The 18,946-nt window shown below is 36.8% G+C and overlaps 1 protein-coding gene across 6 annotated transcripts in view; it reads right to left on the minus strand.

Annotated features, from left to right (window-relative positions):
• Nucleotides 1-301: 301 nt before the first annotated feature.
• The window catches only part of TANGO2 (transport and golgi organization 2 homolog), a 42,403-nt gene continuing 23,758 nt past the window's right edge, over nucleotides 302-18,946 (minus strand). For 4 of the 6 annotated variants that reach the window (XM_069795037.1, XM_069795036.1, XM_069795038.1 and 1 more), the window contains 4 exons: nucleotides 10,956-11,026; nucleotides 8,589-8,742; nucleotides 4,946-5,050; nucleotides 302-3,184 (listed from right to left, as the gene is read on the minus strand). In XM_069795037.1, coding sequence (XP_069651138.1) covers nucleotides 3,064-3,184; nucleotides 4,946-5,050; nucleotides 8,589-8,742; nucleotides 10,956-11,026 — 451 coding nt within the window. In that variant the 3' untranslated portion in view covers nucleotides 302-3,063. Of the gene's footprint in view, nucleotides 3,185-4,945; nucleotides 5,051-6,092; nucleotides 6,145-8,588; nucleotides 8,743-10,955; nucleotides 11,027-18,946 lie in introns of all 6 variants that reach the window. The other 2 variants (XR_011326651.1, XM_069795039.1) reach the window with 2 other exon arrangements.

The following is an 18,946-nucleotide window of genomic DNA, read 5'->3' on the forward strand; positions in this document are numbered from 1 at the left end:
CCAATTTCTTACCTAGATAAGACAAGTATAACCATGCAACAGCATAGAATTAAAAAAACCAACCAAACAAAAAAACCAAAACCCAAACAAACCACAACACCAAAAAAAACCCAAAACAAAAACCCCAGAAAAATACAGCACTCTTAAAAAGGAATTAAGTACCAGAAATAGACTTGACTTAAAGCTCTTGCATTGCTAATACCTCATGAAAGATTTTACTTCATCTTACCACACAAAGTTACAGGCAAATTAACATAAACATATGTGCAAAAATGCACAATCTATTAATGTTGACAAAGACTGGTCACCAGATTGACTTTATTCTGATTCTAGGTTTTGAACACACATGTAAACAACAATTATGAAACAATTTTAAGCAAAAAAAATATAACTGAGTTTTTACAGATATTTTAAAATTTCTTCTGCTACCATTTTGATAGAAAAGACAGGAACCAGAAATTTCTTGCAAATTTATGACTTTGAAAAGATGTTATATATAAGCAAATTTAGTAAAATACTGTGCAATAGTTTTCCACATACTTTTTTCCTTTATATCCTTTAAAACTAATATTTAAAAGTCCCCTTTTATTCTTAAAAATACTTTTGTAAAAATAAAATACTTGAACTTTAGCTACAGTTTACTTTTTCCAGTGGATTCATTACAACTATAATTTGCATACAGTAAATTAGGCACTTCATGAATACCTGATCATTTCTATGGACAAGCACCATTTGCTGATATCTGCACTGCAGTCCTGATCCTGTTTCCACTGAAGCCAGTGACAGAACTCTCATAAGCTTCAAAAGAAGTTAAAAAAGCTCACTTTATTAACTATTCTCACATAATAAAAATTAACATCAGAGGTTTTAGTTATTTACTGTTTATTTTAATTGTCAGAAAAAGCAAGTCCCAGATCTGGAATTTTGATTCAAGCAAAGCAAAATACATCATTATCATCTGTTTTTACATCTAACCTCTGACTTGCTTTTCTTTTGCCTGGATATAAAAAGTAAGAATAAGTTTTCATTGTTACAGAACTACTATAAAACCTAAGGTTTATAAATGCTTTTAGCATGAAACAGCATGCAACCATTTTGATTGCCAATTAGGTAATGTCTTCAAAGAGAATGTGTTGTTCAACTACACACTGATGATTTTTTTCTTAAGATATAAAAAAAGTCTGCTATGCAAACTCTCAGTAAGAGCAAGCCATCAAAGCAGAGTTTTGTTTTAAAATATGCATTTGTAAAATTAAAATTTAAGACAGCTATGGCTATTTCTTTGCATCTAAAAATAACAATAACATTTTTTACTCATACAAATACATGATTTAAACAGTCATCAAAAAAGGACTAACCGTTTCCTACAGCTCAGAAAGACGATCTGGAAGGCTCCAAGTTTGAAACCATGTACAATCCAACAAGACTGTATTGATCTTCTTGCAATCAAAGTGGTCAAAAAGTCATTTATATAGTACTGAATCAACAACCTGTGACTAGTCATGCAAGCAGTCCTGGTATCTAGAAGCTATTTAAATATGCAAATACAAAGGAAGTAATTGACTAAATGCTGCTTCAGCATCTCCTGGCAATTACAAATCTGGGAATAGCCTTTCACAATACTTCACCTCAATGGCAAGTCTAATTTACTGCTACCTCCATTACAGACACACACACACACACGTACGTGAGAATGCTCAAACACACAAGCTTGAGTACAGAAGAATAGTTGCACATCTTTGTAAAGAATATCAGAAATCTTGCTACTTTGTAATAATTAATTAATAATCAGAGGCTTATAAAAAGAATAACATTCAGCATATATAGAAAAAATAGCAGTGATCCATTACTAACTTCCTATTCAGCATTCAAAATAAGTGAAAACAGAACACCAATAGCAGCAAAATAACTTAGGGTTTTAGGAGATTCTAGCTAATATCAAGATCCTTTATCACCTATACTGGCACTGAATAATTGAAAAAAGCATGCATTTAAATAGCTTTTTAATTCACAGGTGTTAGAACATTCAAAGTGCATCTTAATACCCAACTTTTTCAGTGATAAGACCACAATAATGTCACCTTGCAACAAATAGCTATTTTTACTAAAAAAAAAAAGAAAAAAGAAAATCTATGAGCAGTCACTCTGGGCTTTAATATATTATACCAATAAAGAAATGAAGCCAAAATTGGACATGTAGAAACCAGCTGATATGTGTAAACTTCATATTCAGCTTCTCTTTGCAAACAGATACCTGTACCTTATCTGCCTGCTGGGGAAGAAAAGAAGAAAACCAATATTGCTAATTAGACTATCAGGAAACAGGATGTCACAATATAAATAATTTTATTCCGGTCAAAGATAAGCAAATCTGCTCCCATGATTTTTTCAGTAATACCAAACAGACACTAAACTACATTTCCTATCTACTCTCAGATCAAGTTTTAAAAATAAGACGTATTGCTGTACTATCTGTAGGAAAACAAATGTAAAGAATGCCCCGTGCTTTGCCCTCCCCAGGCAGAACATCGTACCATGGCACTGCTAAAAAGTTTAAATGTTATTAAAGCACTTAATGCTACAAAGATAACATACATTCATATGACACACATTAGCATCAGCTATACAATCTTAAAAGCATATGTTGAAGGGAAAGCAAAGTGTGGTAAAACCTTCATATAGAACAATAAAAGCAGCAAATGTTTCCCCCCCTCAGAACTGAAAACATGTTTAAGAGTCTACTAAAACATCTTTAAGAAGAAAAAAACAACACCACCCACAAAAAACAATGACTGTTTTGGGCAAAGATGACCTTGCCCTGGAGGCAGGGTGATATTTAAAAAATTATTTCTGATTATGAGTTCCTACTTAATGTAAAAACGGTTTTCTTCTTTTGGTTTTATCCAAAGGATTTGCGAGCCTGATAGGGTATGCTACCAGTTTATTTAAACTTTTGCTTTCCTTGCTATTTTCAGCTTGTGGAGGCTGGCACAAAACATTTACTAGAGCTTAATGGCTTGTTCTCTCATTGCTATTATTACAAACCATTCCAATGGAAAGTTGTTAAGTGTGCAGTTTGAATTCATAGGTGCTTGTTTTCCACTGGCTGACATCTGCATTGATCATGTTGCGCTCTGTGAAAGTAACTCGTCCTTCTGAATCAATGAGAATGACCGTGTTAGTCCTGAAACAACATAAGGGTAGAAGGTTAAGCCTTGTGTCCGTTATATAAATTTGCAGGGTCCCATCCCTCATCCCCAAAGATTTTAGCTCATTTTTTTTTCTTGACCACATCATCACCACACTAGCAGGGCAGAAATCATCCTGGCAAGTTCAACTGGGCATTTTCAGTCCCTTCTTCTGTCACTCCACTGCTCTGATTCCCTGTTGCACTTGCAGCAGCTGACACACAAAGCTGCTCATTTACAGAGAGTATGATAAAGGTTATACTTTTTTAGTGCCAAGCGTTCCATTCAGAAGTAGCATAAAACCAAGTTTTTCTTCACAGCCTACACTTACCGTGATGGGTTATTCATATCAATAGTAGTCTTTCATGCTTTCCTTTCAAATCAATTGTCCATTAAGATTCAAACATAGTTAATTATTATCATAGGACACTGCTACACAACCACAGAAAAACTCTCTCTAGAAACCTTCCAAAGAGGAAATTTGTTTTCATGAAAACCAGATTCCATTCATGCATCTATGCCACTTTGTCATGTGTAAGCTGTCATTTCTCTATGGACGCTGCAGTAGCCCGCCAGAGAAAGATCACTGACATGGTGGGCTTCCCCAAGTCACTTCACAGTTGTTCACTCATATAAAAAAAGTGCTTCATTTCCTCAGAAGAATATCGTGAGGCGTAATTAACAATCTCTATTCACTAAGCCATGTTGCTAAGGGAAAGATAAGTGTGAGTGTACAATTCTAGTAGCAGGGAAGACTTGAAATACAGTGTTAATTCACCAGTAAGAGGTCAGTATTTCTACTGAGTTATCCCTGTTCCTTTGAAATAGCTGGCCTGCAACCTGTGAAGCAAGGGGAGGAAGATGCTTCTTTACCATTTTAAGTCTTCATTATCCCATATTTAAAATGTTCTTTGAATACATTTTATAGAGATACTCAGCTTTTGTAGTGGTTTCTTTCTCAGAATACCAACTTAAAATACTTAGAAGTGAGTGCTCTCTGCTTATCAATTTACATCTCTACAATGTAAATGCTATGGCTGACCATGCCAGAGACCAATCTGACAAAATCATTAGCACACTTTTAGAGTAGGAATTCCCTACCAGCAGCACCAGGGTTCACCTACAATTTTGTCCCATCGAGGATTAAATGCAAGATGCATTACATTATTCTATTTTTCTTACAGCTTTGGTAGAACAGTCTGAGCAGAAAGTGAGAATATCTCAGTAAAAACAGCAGCATCAGTTAGGGGAAAGTGGAAATACATGTTCTTTTGAACAAGAGTAATAGGTTTTTAATGTATGAAAATGGCAGCTACGTATTAGCTATGCAGATGACACATTCTTGCTCTTGGAAGAGAAATGTGTTCTGCAGTTCCACAGATATAGAAGATAATTGTGTTTTTCTGCTAAAAACATGCTTTCAAAGCTTTTCATGTTTTGATAAGATCAAAATTAGAGGTGGTCAGATCTGCTGCTACAGTGGAGAAGCAGAACTGTATTATCTTGTCTTGGACAAACTGAAAATATGTCACATTCCCCACCAAATACAAATTATAATGTGTGCTTAAAATGCTCATCAGTAGCAAATCTAAGACACCAGAATACTGAGCAAGGAAATACTTCACTGAATTACACTTGATTAATATCTGAACAAATTTAAAGCAGTCACTATAGAATTAAAACTTATAGCAGCATAATTTTGATTTGAGATATGCTTTGATCCGGTACACATCTATTTCTGACTATGATTTTTTTACCTTGTTCCATAACCTGGGCAACGAACACATACAGCTGCATACTTGTTCAATATAGGACGTATATAATCCTTCCCTTGGTCTTCAATTGCAGGGTCTGGTAATTGACTGAAAAAAAGTAGTAACATAATAAAAAAAAAGTGATAGAATTCTCCAATATTAACACATTCATCCCTCTTGAACGAAGCTGTGTTGACCAAGTGGTTGATAAATAACAATCACTTTTCAAAAAAGTACAAGAGTGTGAGTTGTGTTCAAAACTAAAGTATGAGGAAAATCAAAGATAAAACAGCTTGTAAGCTCTTTCCCAAAGAGATTCTTTCAAGCTCTTGAACTTTTGTCTCACTTTAAGAAATATTTTTCATATCTTGACAAGTTTTTCACTTTCCTTATTATTCTTTGTCTATCTTTCTGTATTTTAGTTTCAATTAAAACATTAATGATCAAGTAATTTGAGGCACATCACATAAGCCAGCATTTTTCCAGTTAGACTTTAGGAGTTCTTTTTGTATTAAAGACAGATCTCTCTGCTTCCTTCAATCTTATTTGGAATACCTGGAAAATACCTGGGACAATCCTTCAAATAAAATTTGTGAAGATGCAGCAGAATACAAGGTAAGCTTACACACAAATTTCTTGGTATATTTTCCTATCACAGCTTGAAAGATATTTAGAAGCTTAATTTTATTATAAAGCATATCAAGCTCCATTTATTGTAATTAAACAAGAACCTGCATCCCACAGAAGAGATGCTAAGGTCACAAAGGTTACTGCAGCAACCCTACATCCCTGGCTTTCCATTCACATCACCAGAACATATTCTCAAATGCTAGCCGCAAGTACAGCTTCCTATTTCAGTAATTAAAGATTCCAATTTTATTTATCAAAATCCAATTTAACTATTATTATAGCAGGTTTCCGTGTTTGATTTTTAAGCTTCTTCCATCTTCAAGAAATAATCCCATTTCTACCTCCTAGCACAGACACAGTTGTACCTATTAAATAATAATAATAATTCAGCAGCCTATCAGCTGTACAGTGAATGTTGGGGAAGAGGGCAGAACAAAACAGACTGATGAATTCAAGCCCATTTTCAGAGCTCATCCTGATCTGTAGATGAGACTGTGCAATTTATTATACTGTAACTGACCTTTACATCTAACTGGGATCATTTTCTTTGTTGTTGTGGTGGAGAAGAGGACCTGTGGGTGTTTCAGGGAGAAGCAAGATTAGGTGCAATTCTAGTGTAAACAGAGCAACTAAGCTCTTCTGACTCCTGTATTGGGCATATGGCTGGAGCATATCACAATATAACAGAGAAGGCACATAGCAGGGCACTTCAGCCCGTGAGAGTTGTCAGCTTCTATTTCACACTCCACCACTGGCAGTTCTTGTATGCTCTGCACAACCGGCTGCTATCCAGCTTAATAACAGCAAGTTATTAACTCCAAGCAGTTTTAAGGAGACTGGAAGGAGTTGCAGTACATCCCTGAGATCACAGTCAAAGGCAGGGCTGAAGCAGAAGAGAGGGGCTAAAGGACAAAAAACCTGTATCCAGCAGGAAAGAAGGGAATTCTAAGAGTAAACCAACCATTGTACCCACTTAATTCCTGTAACACACACAAAGTGATCATAAAGTGATATGCAATAAGATATTTTAAGAAAGTTCAGAGCTAGTGCATATCCATGTGTTCATATTTATTATGAAATGATCATTTATTCTTGAAGCATGCTTTGGAAAGATTACAGACTTAGTTTTCAATATTGCTTTTTGTAAGTAAACATTTCCATTTTATAGTCAGATGACTTCAGATGAGATCATGCTGAATTACTGAATGTTAAGGGAAGATCATTTGGACTGTATTGTATCTTATACTTTACCTTTTGCTAGTAAAAAGACAAAGGTTTAACAATTTTTTTTACAAAATCACTTGATCTTCTTTCAGATGAAAAAAGTAATTAAGACAGGTTAGTAGACTTCCCAATTACTACTCATTGCTCAGATGTCTGAGTCATTGTGTAAACATTTATTTTGAACCACTGAAAAATGCCACAAGCACGAATGTTGGCATTAAAATTTCCTTTACTTCTAAAGATCTAGGTTATGGGCTGAGGTTTACTGCGTAGCCAGTAGTGAGTGAGTGCAGGAACCTTATTTAGATACTCAAACTCATCTGTTGGGAACTTCCTTGACCAGAGGCCTACAGCTGAACTGTGCAAATACTCCCCTTTTCTCCTTCCCCCATTTAGGCTAAACCAATTGCACTTTTGAGGAAGGCAGCTGGTTCAACTCTGAAAATAGCTTGCTTCTCCACCCTCTGTCTACACTCTGGGTAGGAACACAGAATAGCTAGCAGCTACTAACACAAACCTGCTCATGGGGGATCTGGACAGAGGGATCTGGACAGGCTGGATTGATGGGCTGAGGCCAACTGTATGAGGTTCAACAAGGCCAAGTGCCAGGTCCTGCCCTTGGGTCACAGCAACCCCATGCAGCGCTACAGGCTTGGAGAAGAGCAGCTGAAAAGCTGCCCAGCAGGAGACCTGGGGGTGCTGGTTGACAGCCAGCTGAATATGAGCCAGCAGCTTGCCCAGGAGGCCAAGGCGGCCAACAGCATCCTGGCCTGCATCAGAAATAGCATGGCCAGCAGGAGCAGGGAGGTGATTGTCCCCCTGTACTCGGCACTGGTGAGGCCACACCTCGAGTACCGCGTTCAGTTTTATGCCACTCACTACAAGACAGATGTTGAGTTGCTGGAGCGTGTCCAGAGAAGGGCAACCAAGCTGGTGAGGGGCCTGGAGCACAAGTCTTATGAGGAGCAGCTGAGGGAACTGGGGTTGTTTAGTCTGGAGAAAAGGAGGCTGAGGGGAGACCTTATTGCTCTCTACAACTACCTGAAAGGAGGTTGTGGTGAGGTGGGTGCTGGTTTCTTCTGTCAGGTGGCTGGAGATAGGATGAGAGGAAATGGCCTCAAGTTGTGGCAAGGGAGATTTAGGTTGGATATTAGGAAAAATGTCTTTACTGAGACTTTACTAAAGTAAAGACATCTTTACTGTCTTTACTTTACAATGTCAGACATTGGAATAGGCTGCCCAGGGAAGTGGTTGAGTCACCATTCCTGGAGGTATTCAAAAAGTGCATAGACAAGGCACTTCAGGACATGGTTTAGTGGGCATGGTTGATGGTTGGATTCAATGATCTTAAAGGTTTTTTCCAACCTAAATGATTCTATTCTATGATTCTATGTAAACAAGCGCTTACTCTGTGTGCAGTAAGAAACTGAACCTTACCTTATAGTGAGCATCCACAAAGCTTACAGCAAGCAACTTAACACATCCCTTGTCTTGCACTCATTACCCTTACTAAGAGAAGTGCAATCTTTAAACGAAAAGGGCACAGAGAAATCAGCGTATAGTCTATGAGTACTAAGACTACAGTAATAATGTTTACTGTGTCTTGCTTAAAAATCAATATTGTTGAAAGTCAGCCTCTGTGGCGAGAAAGAACACTCCTTTTGCCTTTCATTACCCACCTTTAGTCAATTAATATAAGGCTAAAGTTTCTTTTATGTCAAAATAGTTTCTGTATGCAATTTTCAAACTGTCATATCAAATTCTGAGTAAACTCTGGCTATCATGTTCTTACGGCTCTTGATTATTCATCACTGTAAGAAGCTCCTGCACCAAGTCTTCTTTGGTAAGGTCTTGACTTCTCTTGACCACTTCTGTGAAAAGCTGCTTCCCATACTGAAGTTTCTTCCACGGTGTATCCAACAAAGAATTGCTCAATCCATATATTCCTAGACACACACACAAAAAAAACCCACCAAAAAACAACCAAACAGCCCAAACAACTTATTAAGCTCTGGAGCAAAGAAAGTTAATTTATGTACTATGCAAAAAATAACTTTATAATTACCTTATCCCACATAGTCTGAGGGACAAAACCAAACATTATCAGCAAGTTCATCATGATTATCTTATAATGTGCTTATTCATCCTATTGCTAGCTTTCATTTTGCTTCAAAAGTGAGATCATTAAATTATGTATCAAAGATGTATATCATGTGACAAAATAAATACAACACCCCTTCAGATAGTAAGATTCTCCTAGGTGTGTAACTCATAATAAAATAATGTAACCATTTCTCAACAACCAACTCTTCTAGACCAGTACTTCTGACTGTTTTATTGGGGGGGGGGGGGGAAGCCCACAAAACCACCACATAACCACCAAAAAAACCCCAAAACACCCACTGCAGAGCATCATCCCTTTAAGTTTACTAAAGTTAGCTAAATTTGAGATTTTCAGCACTGTCATTAACACAATGTACACTGTGGTGTGAAATCAGGTGAAATATCAAAGCCTTTTTTTTCCTCCAGAACACAACACTAATAGAAACATTAGGGTATTACATAACCTAAGCACAAAATAGCTCCTAATCATAACATTGAGTTTATTTCTGTAAAGCAACTTTAACCCTTCAAGCTTTACATGTCATAAAATTAATGAAGTCTGTAATAAGGAGATTATGTGATAAGTTTTAGAAAAAGTAATAACAATCAACTGTTTACAGACCAGTCCCTGTGGACCACTTCTAGCTGCATAGTATCTACATACTTACTAAATAATTCTGGGGGGACAAAGGGGTGGTGGAATCAGTTTAAGTGCAAAGAGTATTCTGATTTGCAACTGTCATTACAGATTTCACAAAGTTTAATACAATTTAAGTGATTCCCCAGCTAATCTTTATCTGCAGGTAAGCGATAAAACACATGCCCCATTCCTAAACAGGAGACTAGAGCAGGCATGCAGCTTACACTAGGCTGTGCGTAAGCACTGTTCTGTGCTAATATTCAGTACCTTGTTTCACAGTTTCACTCTAATCCGTATTTGCAGCAGTTACTTTTAACATCTGGTTTGCTTAACTATGAAGATAGTAACACAAAATAACATCATTTTTGCAGTCTAGTCTCTTCCAGTTTAGCTATATTAATCATAATTTATGTTTGCCTCTGATTTTACTCTTGAAAAACACTGCAAAGCAACCTTTGATGACAAGAAGGAGCTTTCTCTTTAGAGGTACCCTATATTTCTCACCACGGTCCAAACAAGTAAGCACAAAGATTTCCAAAGCTTGTCTCTGCCTAAAGGCAGCCACACACACAGAAAAGGAATTTACTGTTGAAGCATGGAGACCAGAACTCTTTGCTACAGTCTGAAGATACCTAAATTTGTGATTCAGTTTCTCATTACAAGTGGCCAGATTTTTTTTTTTTTTTAATGTTTGTATTAAAACATGTTTTGTGCTTGTAGCTGTACAAAATCTAACAGCTGTTTTCTAAGGATTTATGCTGTAATTGCTACAGTAACTATTTGCTGACTGGCAGCATTAACCTAAGCAGGCAAAATAAGCCACTGTCATTAACTGTTATCAACCGGCTACACTGCTCAGAGGCTTCTATGTGTCCTTGTCCATTTAAATTGGCTTTTTGGTGATGAATTCTAGAGTATTGTTCTGTGTAGTTGGCTAACAAAGGACTAGATTTTAAAAATTTTAAATCAATCCACCTGATAAGACAGATAATTTTTATTTTTTTTTTAAAGCCAACTCTGTCCCTAGGTGGGCACAGTCACACTATGCCCTTAACACTGCTGGGTAAGGAGAGTTAGGGTCAAATCCACGACCTTTTGAAAATTCCATTCCTCAAGACAGACTTCTGTCCTTCAGCCGTAGTTAGCCAAGGGCCATCCCACTAATTGCCGGGCAGGAGGGTATACTGACATGGATAGAAGCTTTTAATGAACTACTGATTCTTCACTGAAATTTATTAGTAAATCCTTAAATGAATTTGAGGACATTTAATATTTTTTGGTTTTTTTAAAGAATGCAAAGAAAAAGTTAGTGAAGACAATGCTTAAATAGCTAAATTACTAAAGCAATACAGCTACATTCTGACTCCTTTAAAATAACAAAAAGTTAATATTCAGACCTTTCTGAAGAAAACCTACCAGGATTTAGGAAAACAGGTTCTGGTTCTCCTTTGTTTCCATAGTAGCAAATTACATCTCCTTTGGTGGTACTGAAAAATATAAACAAGAATTTCTCCTTGAAAAACCATCAACTTCTATATTTGATTATGCTCTAATTTCATGCAATCTTCAAACACATCGTTTCTCCCACTGTTACTACTATGATACCAGAGCCCAGAGATTAATTGATGAGTTATATTACTCTCTTCCTCTCAAAATATCGTATTAGCTGTACCACTATCACATAGTACCATTATAATTTTTAAACATAACTGTAATAAAATTCAGTAAAAACCCAGCACTGCTGCATGAAAGTAGCCAGGCTTAATGACAAAAATCTGTGCAGTTTTGAATAACTGGAGATTTAGTTACCTGGGGGAAAGGGGCATGTCAAAACAAAAGCACAGTCCATCACAGCAAGTAACATTTTCCCATCATTTCTTTTGAACCACCACTGCATTCTAAGAGGCTGACTACTGTGGGACATTTTATCTGGCAGAAGTAAATTTTTTAGGCCCACTTACAGCAATGTCGTAGGGCATAGTTGGGTCCTTTAAGTGACAGATATGCATTTTCAGGCTGTTTTCAGATAGTTGTAGTTACTGTTTATAAGTTCTCTCTTGCACACAGTTTAGCAGGAAGGATCTCATATGATGTTCAATGACAGCTTCCAACTTTGCAAGTAACTCTCACTTGGCAAAGGCAATATCAGCATATCCAAACAGCATAGATTTTTAAGTAGTTGTTCTGATATTGACAACACTAAAACCAAATCAAGTGATAAGGAAAAACAAACAACTAAGGTCATCAGTAAGCCTTGTGTGTCTTGTGGGAAATAGAGGATGGGGGATGGATTGCCATTACATGGCTCACTCTCAGCAACCCTCAATCCCATCAGCTGACATGAAATAGTGATTCCTCAGACTGCTACCAGTTGGTGGCTTTTGGTGGTGGGTTTTTTGTTTGTTTTTGTTTGGGGTGGTGGTTGTTTTTTTGTTTTGTTTTTTAAATTTGCCAGGACACAGCCATGAGGTCATATAATTCTGTACTTCCTTGTAGTGATTTCCTTGTTCACAGTGGAAGAGAGTATTATTGCAGTTACCAACAAATACATTCTGACTGTAGTTCAGCTTTTAATTTGTCCCTCAAGCTCTAGCTCCTTAGACAGCAGGCAAGACTTTTTGAATTTAAAAAAACCCAAACACACACAAAGTTTGCAGTTAAGATTGAATTTGGATTGAGTAGCATAAAACATAATACAGTAGAGAAGCCATTTCCAGCTCCTCATTTTTTCCTAGGATAAAAAGACATATCTGTACCTTGATGCAAATAACAGTATATAGAATGCAATCTCATTAACGATGTACTGGAAGTTAAATTGCTCTGCATAAGTTAGCACCTGCTACTCAAATCTTAGTAATGAGCAAAGCAGTCTTGATTTAGCTGTTTATATTCTTCTTAAAAGGCCATTCTGAAAGACATTCTATAGCATCCTTTGCAAAACAGCCAAATGAAGAGGGAAATAGTAACTTATTATACACGTCCGAAGAGGCAAGAGGAAGAATATAAAAACCACATAAAGCAAAAATAAAACTGCCGTTCCTCCTCTGTGCACTATCCTTCCTCCTCCCAAACCCATGAGACTTTCCTAGTACCTTACAGAAAGATGTCCAAGTTTTTCAGCATAGTTAGAAGAGAGTAATTATAGCAGATGGTATTTGTGTATTGTTGCTTGTGTTGTTAAATAAGCTCTCAGTTATTCACTTTACAATTTATCTACTGTTAAAAGAAATGTGGCATTTTTTGAACTTTCCTCTAGTGGCTTAAAAGACAGTTATTTTCCTTATCCTTGTTTTTCTTTTCAACATTAAAATCCTTGTTCAAATTTACCTTATGCTCAACTCAAGACTCCTCACTGAACACCCCAACTCTCCACAGACAACTGCCCACATCAGAATCGTGACAACTAGCATACTTCAGTTTCAGCAGGGCACTGAATACTGATCACTCTGTTCCTGTTCTGGCCCTAATTCTTATATACTGAAGATTTTTACTAGTCTCTGCTAGAGTTCTCATGTGCATGTATTACTTGTGATTCACTAAAAATATTCTTATCCATCAACAGGGAAGAAAAAAAAAAAGTTATGTTAGTGAAAAGGCCATTTGTTTCTTTAGTCTGTTTGGAGTATTGCATTGGGAACACCTAGCTAGTTCATACCAAGAGCTGCTGAAACAAAGTAGAAGGAAAACACAAGATGCAACCAGAATTTTCCTTCCTTAATTTCTTGAGATGCAAATTTCTGTTCCACTACCACAGATTAAACTGTGTATGTGACCCATTTATGGAATCTGTTATAACAGTTGTACTTTCTTAATCAGAGACAAAAGGGGTTTTTAAATTATTATTTTTAAACACACTAAGGCAGAGAAATACAGCATCTTCAATGAATATGAGAAAGTGCTGCTGCAAAGCACAGGTGGAAGAAGAAAAATAAATTCTATTAGCAACAGCCTGAACTTCCCTTCTATTTCTTGAGACTCCTTCAGGTACAAACAAGGTCTGAATTAAAAGTTACACATAAAAAAGAGTATAGTTTTTTCATGAGCAGGTAAACACAGCAATCAAAACAACAGCTGTTTTCACCAGACACATAAGCTTATTCAATAAAGAAAATGTTAAGTATTAGAAATAAATTACTGGAAGAGGGAAGAAAACCTCTAATGAAATATTCACCTATTATGCCGGTTCAGCAAACTTTTTTGCCAGTATACTTGTCTGCAGAAATATTTGGATGAGATAAAATGAGCAGAAGGTGTATTTCCTGAAAGAATTTTTGTAGTCATGCCATATACAGTGAGAAGTCTGACTCTTTTTCCTATTACTAGCTCTCTCAGTTAATTTACCAAGATATTTTGCTTTTAAGCTAGATGGGACACTATTAAAGTTTCCTAAAATTTCAAATATAAAACTCCCATACATTCTTCCCTTACCTGGATTCTGCCTGGTCTTCAAGGAGACAGGAAATAGATAGCCAGAGAAGTTTAGCCATACTTTATTTGGCTGCAAATACTAAGCTATATATCTGAGATGCCTGGGACCTTACAGGAGTGAAAAAAGAATGGAGTTCAAAGGGTCAACAGACATTCTATGAGGAGATCTGGGTGTACAAGTTCACTTATTCAAAAACCAAAGCCTCTGAAAAACAGGATGATAGTCAACTTCCTCAAAGCATGTTATGGTCCTTGCAAAGCCTTAAATAAATAAAGTCTAGACCCAGGCTGAAAACTGAACAGAAGTTATACTTGAAGTTCTCAAGTCCTTGTTTATTAAGGTTTGGTTAGGACCAACTGGCCATTTTAGAAATGTCAGGTTTTTCCTCTTCTCAGCTTTCTTTATATTTTCTTTACAGGTAGTTAATGGTTCACATAAAGCAACGTTAACCTGTATGATGCGTGTCTAACCCAGCTGGGGTTAGACACCTTCCTACAAGCCTGGTTCCAAACAGTACATTTAGAGTTGGCACATGGTTGGTACTAATACTAGAAAGAATTCCTTGGCAGCTAAAAAAGGAGAGCATTGAGCTGAGCTGTCATTAATAGACCAGCCTGACTTCTTGGTCCCAGTCACATGCTAGGATACAAAAAGTCATATACTTGTAAGAGTACACTGGCACGCTGCATTTTCCATGAAGAGGGGCATGGAAAAAGCAACACGCAAGTAAAGTATTTTAGGTCACCTAAAGTTACTGAATTGGTGTGTTTCATGGAGCAAACTATTTATAAATAAAATCCAGCTGGAATTAATACAATACAGACAACAACTAAGCACAGGAAGAACAAATAAACCAAAGTTAAAAAACAGGAAAAAAAAAGTTGTCTGCTAATGGCCTATTTTAACATTAGCACTAGAGTAATTAAAAAAACTACAGTGGCAATTATAGTACATAACATGCTTGTAATATATTTAAGCAAATAAAGCAACATCATTAAGGTCATTATAGTCTTTTTTTTCCAGTTAAGACACCAGCAATTACACAAACTATTTTACTGGTGCATTAAATACTCTCTTTTCAAATTGTCAAACCTGTATCTGCTTTAGAAGGTCTATGAAGAGAAAAAAATCAGAGCAACTGTTACCACCTGAGCTCTCAAAAGACAGAGTTTTAGATGGCAAGGTAGACAAATGGGCCAAGCAAGCCCTTGAACACAGCTGTAAGACAAGTCCTGTCATAAACGAGACTGCATGCTGAATAAGGAGGCACTACTGACTTTCTTTAGCAATGGCTTTTTATAGGAAAGAATATTATCATCTAGCATGTGTTCTGAGGTTCTCATGACTGACAAATTCAGTAACAAGATCCCCTGAAGCTCAACAAAAAGATGGGGAATACATACAAACTGCAGGGTCACTAATTCAGGACATCTGTGTCGTATTGTTTTTACATGCCACACTCCCCCAGATGCACATTTTCTATTACCCTTACCTCCACTGCAACACTGCTGCTGTCTTCTGTCAAAACAAGACTAAAACCTTCCAAAAGACTTTGGAAATGGGGATACTTCCAAAATTTAGTTCACTGGGCCAGTCAGCTACTCTTATCATTTGGCTCTGCCTACTGTCTTCCTACTGTTTACAGATACTCAGTACTGATGAACATCCAGGCAGAAGCCAAGAGGGGGAAAAAAAAAAACCAAACAAAACAACAAACCAAAAAACCAAATCACTATAAGCTTGATCACAGCAATAGCCTCAAAATCCTGGCCTGGACTCAGATTCTCTTCCCTCCCAGCTTTACAAGTATAGATAACAATTTCACTGGAGAAGTAATAAAGGCATAATTATAAATGATGACAATAGGACCCAGTAGACTTTTTTTTTTTTTAAATCCCAGTCATAGATGACAGCAGAAAGAGAAGAAACTATAACTACATAAAAATTATGCTCTTAGATACATCATTCTGTCAAAAACTGTAAGCAATAATAAATGTTCTAGGAAATATTCTAGGCAGCATAATCTCAGTAGTAATAGGTGCTTCAAAGCCATGCAGAGTTTGCCACAATTACTTCTTAATGCTGACGAAATATAAGCAATATCCTTCTGCACCCCTGCCCTGCTTCAACTTCAAGGTGGCTCCAAGTCACGTTCAACAAAAAATACGGACAGAAGAGAGAAAAAGTAATGAGGCCATAAAGCTCCAGAGGGTGTGGTTATCACCAAGTGATCATTCCCCTGGGCACTGAGTTCTAATCTTCTAACAGGGTCAATATTTTACCAACAAGGACATTGGATTGTCTTATGAATAACATGTGCATGTATTTTTTGTCAAGGGGAAAAAGATGAAATTGGCAGCTTGAAATGCTGAAAAGTAGTTTCAACTGAGTAGTACAGTTCACAGTTTAATTTCCTTTTGTTCAATTTTCACGAGCTAATCAGAAAACTCTTTCTGTTCTGAAGCTAAAAAAACCCAAGAAAACACAAAATCACCAACTATAAAGCCCAAACATTTTTGTACATATGCCACCTACCATCAGATAAAATGGTGAAAAGAATACTGCTGGACACTCACAGCATACAAAGTCTGCTTTAAAGCACTACTCTGATTTTGTTGTCAGTGTCTAAACATTTCTTTGGTGTTGTCCTATTTTTTTGAGTCAGGCAGAAGCTGACACCAGAGGGAAGAGATAAAATAAAAAAGTTTCAGAAGCTTTTTTCCTTCTCTTGACATTGGACTGTCCATCTCATTCAACTTGCAAATGACTGAGGATCTACACAGAAATATTTCAAAGGTGGTAGTACAGAACACATTAGAGAAGTACCTGGACACCTTATTTTCATGAGGAAGTCACAAGGAGCAAGACAGATGTACTCTGCCGAAGCTGGTATTAGGACAGACATTGAGTGAGAAGAGATGTAACTGAGCTTACAGAGCAATCATGACAACTTGCCCATCTACATTCTTTCCACACCAGCAGTTTGACCCTATCTCACTTTTCATTGGAAAGGCACCTAAGTCTAATCTCTGGAGAGCAATCAAATCCTTCCCACCTAGCCTTGCCTTGATAACCATACTGAATGAGACAGCCCATGTTTCTAAAACCTGGTCACACTGTGCAGATGTTTTAATCTTGAGGCCCTGCACTATCAACAGTTCAGTTAAGTCTTCTCCCAAACATCTTTTCTTCAGTTTGCTTTTTTTTACCTCAATGATGTTGCTACATAACTAACAAGCTGTAGATTTCCATATTAAAATACATATATATACACAGTATATATTTTTATATATATATATATAAACACTTTTAAACATATATTTTATTTTATATATTTGTGTATCTATTCCCCTCCCCTCACACACATTCCAACCCCACCGTTTTGGGGATCTGCAGTTTCAACTGGAACTCAGTCCTATCTATCAAGGATAAAACCTATTATTAGCCAAACTTCACTCTTCAGATCAGAACGTGAAGAATACATTCTAGTACATAATCTTCGTTTTCAATACATTACCAAATTAGTTAATGCAGGTGATGGTATAGTTTATTACATTTCCCCTGGAGGCACTGAAAACTGCCTGTCACAGGGGAGAGTAGAAAAGCTCACACAAAAGGACTTTTTCCTGCAGCTCCCTACAGCTGACTTGTTTTGTAAGGGACAATTCATCTATTCCTCATGGAGAAAGCGATTCACTCCTATTACACAGGGATCTTATTGCACATGAACAATACGGGCTCTAACTGACAAGCTGTCAGAGACTCTAAACTTCCTAGGAGAGTGACAAGAAGCTGCCACTTCAGTTTGTCCTTCAGGGCAGTCTGTATTAACCACTTGGCAGTATGGAACACAAGTGAGATGCTACCACAACAGCGCTAACACAAGTCTGAGATACCCATGAAAGTTTGAGCAACTGTAGCAACTAGATTTGTTGGACATAAACACAGGTTTCCCCAACACAGAAATGCTGTCCCGATCATCAGCAAAAGCAGCTCACTATTACTTCAGATACTATCACAAAGGGAGAAAGAAGGAAAACTACTATTAATCTTAAGCGGCTATTTTCTTAGAGACCAGTCCAGCCTCTGATAACCTTGCTCTGATCTGATCAGACCTACTGATAGTCAAAATTGGAGAAGTAGCAACACTGCCTTCTTAGAAGCTAGTTTTACAGCCCCACAAGACTCCATATAGACACTGTTTGCCATATGCCATACATTCAACATAAAAGTACATTTCGCATAATGGGGTAAGTATTCATGACTCATACTCAGCAGATACAGCAAGATGATAAATTGAAAATATTAGAAAACTTGAAGTACTAAGTATTTTTTCCAATACAATATTCCTATTTAAAAGAAGAATAGTGTTTAAATTGACAACATGAAATGCCACAGAGCAAATAGATACACTAAAAGTGTCAAAACCCATGCATGTTTAAAACAAGTCACACAAAGCTGTGGAAATAAACGAGGTTTTACAACCCATATGGTGGTTTCCAGCTCTCCCTTCTCACATCATGACACCTGTATCATCTAGCATAGTGTCATCATAATAATACAGAGAGAAGATAAAAATTTCTTTTCCTGAAATGTGTACCTGAAAACTCAAACACTGTAAATGTCTCTAAATGTGCTGCTTACAGTCAGCAGTATGATGTGCTCAGATATACCCCTCCCCAACAGTGCTTCATTTATACTTTCCATTTGAGTTTCCTCCCCATTTCACACAACTCTAACAGAGCCAATCACTATTTGTTACACAGCAGAAGAACATGTTAAGAATAGTCTTCAATCTTTATGTTTAACAGTAACATGGCCCAACAAAATAGCATCAACTACAGCAACATTTTCTAGTTACATATAAAAGTAGCTTCCATTTATATACTACATTTCTCTCATGAGTACTTCTAATTTCCTAAAATGACAAGTTTACATGTCTTATAGAAATTGCTCTGCATCATTAGTTTGCCAAGAA

This window comes from Haliaeetus albicilla, chromosome 10, assembly GCF_947461875.1.
Source record: "Haliaeetus albicilla chromosome 10, bHalAlb1.1, whole genome shotgun sequence".
Lineage (NCBI taxonomy): Eukaryota > Metazoa > Chordata > Aves > Accipitriformes > Accipitridae > Haliaeetus > Haliaeetus albicilla.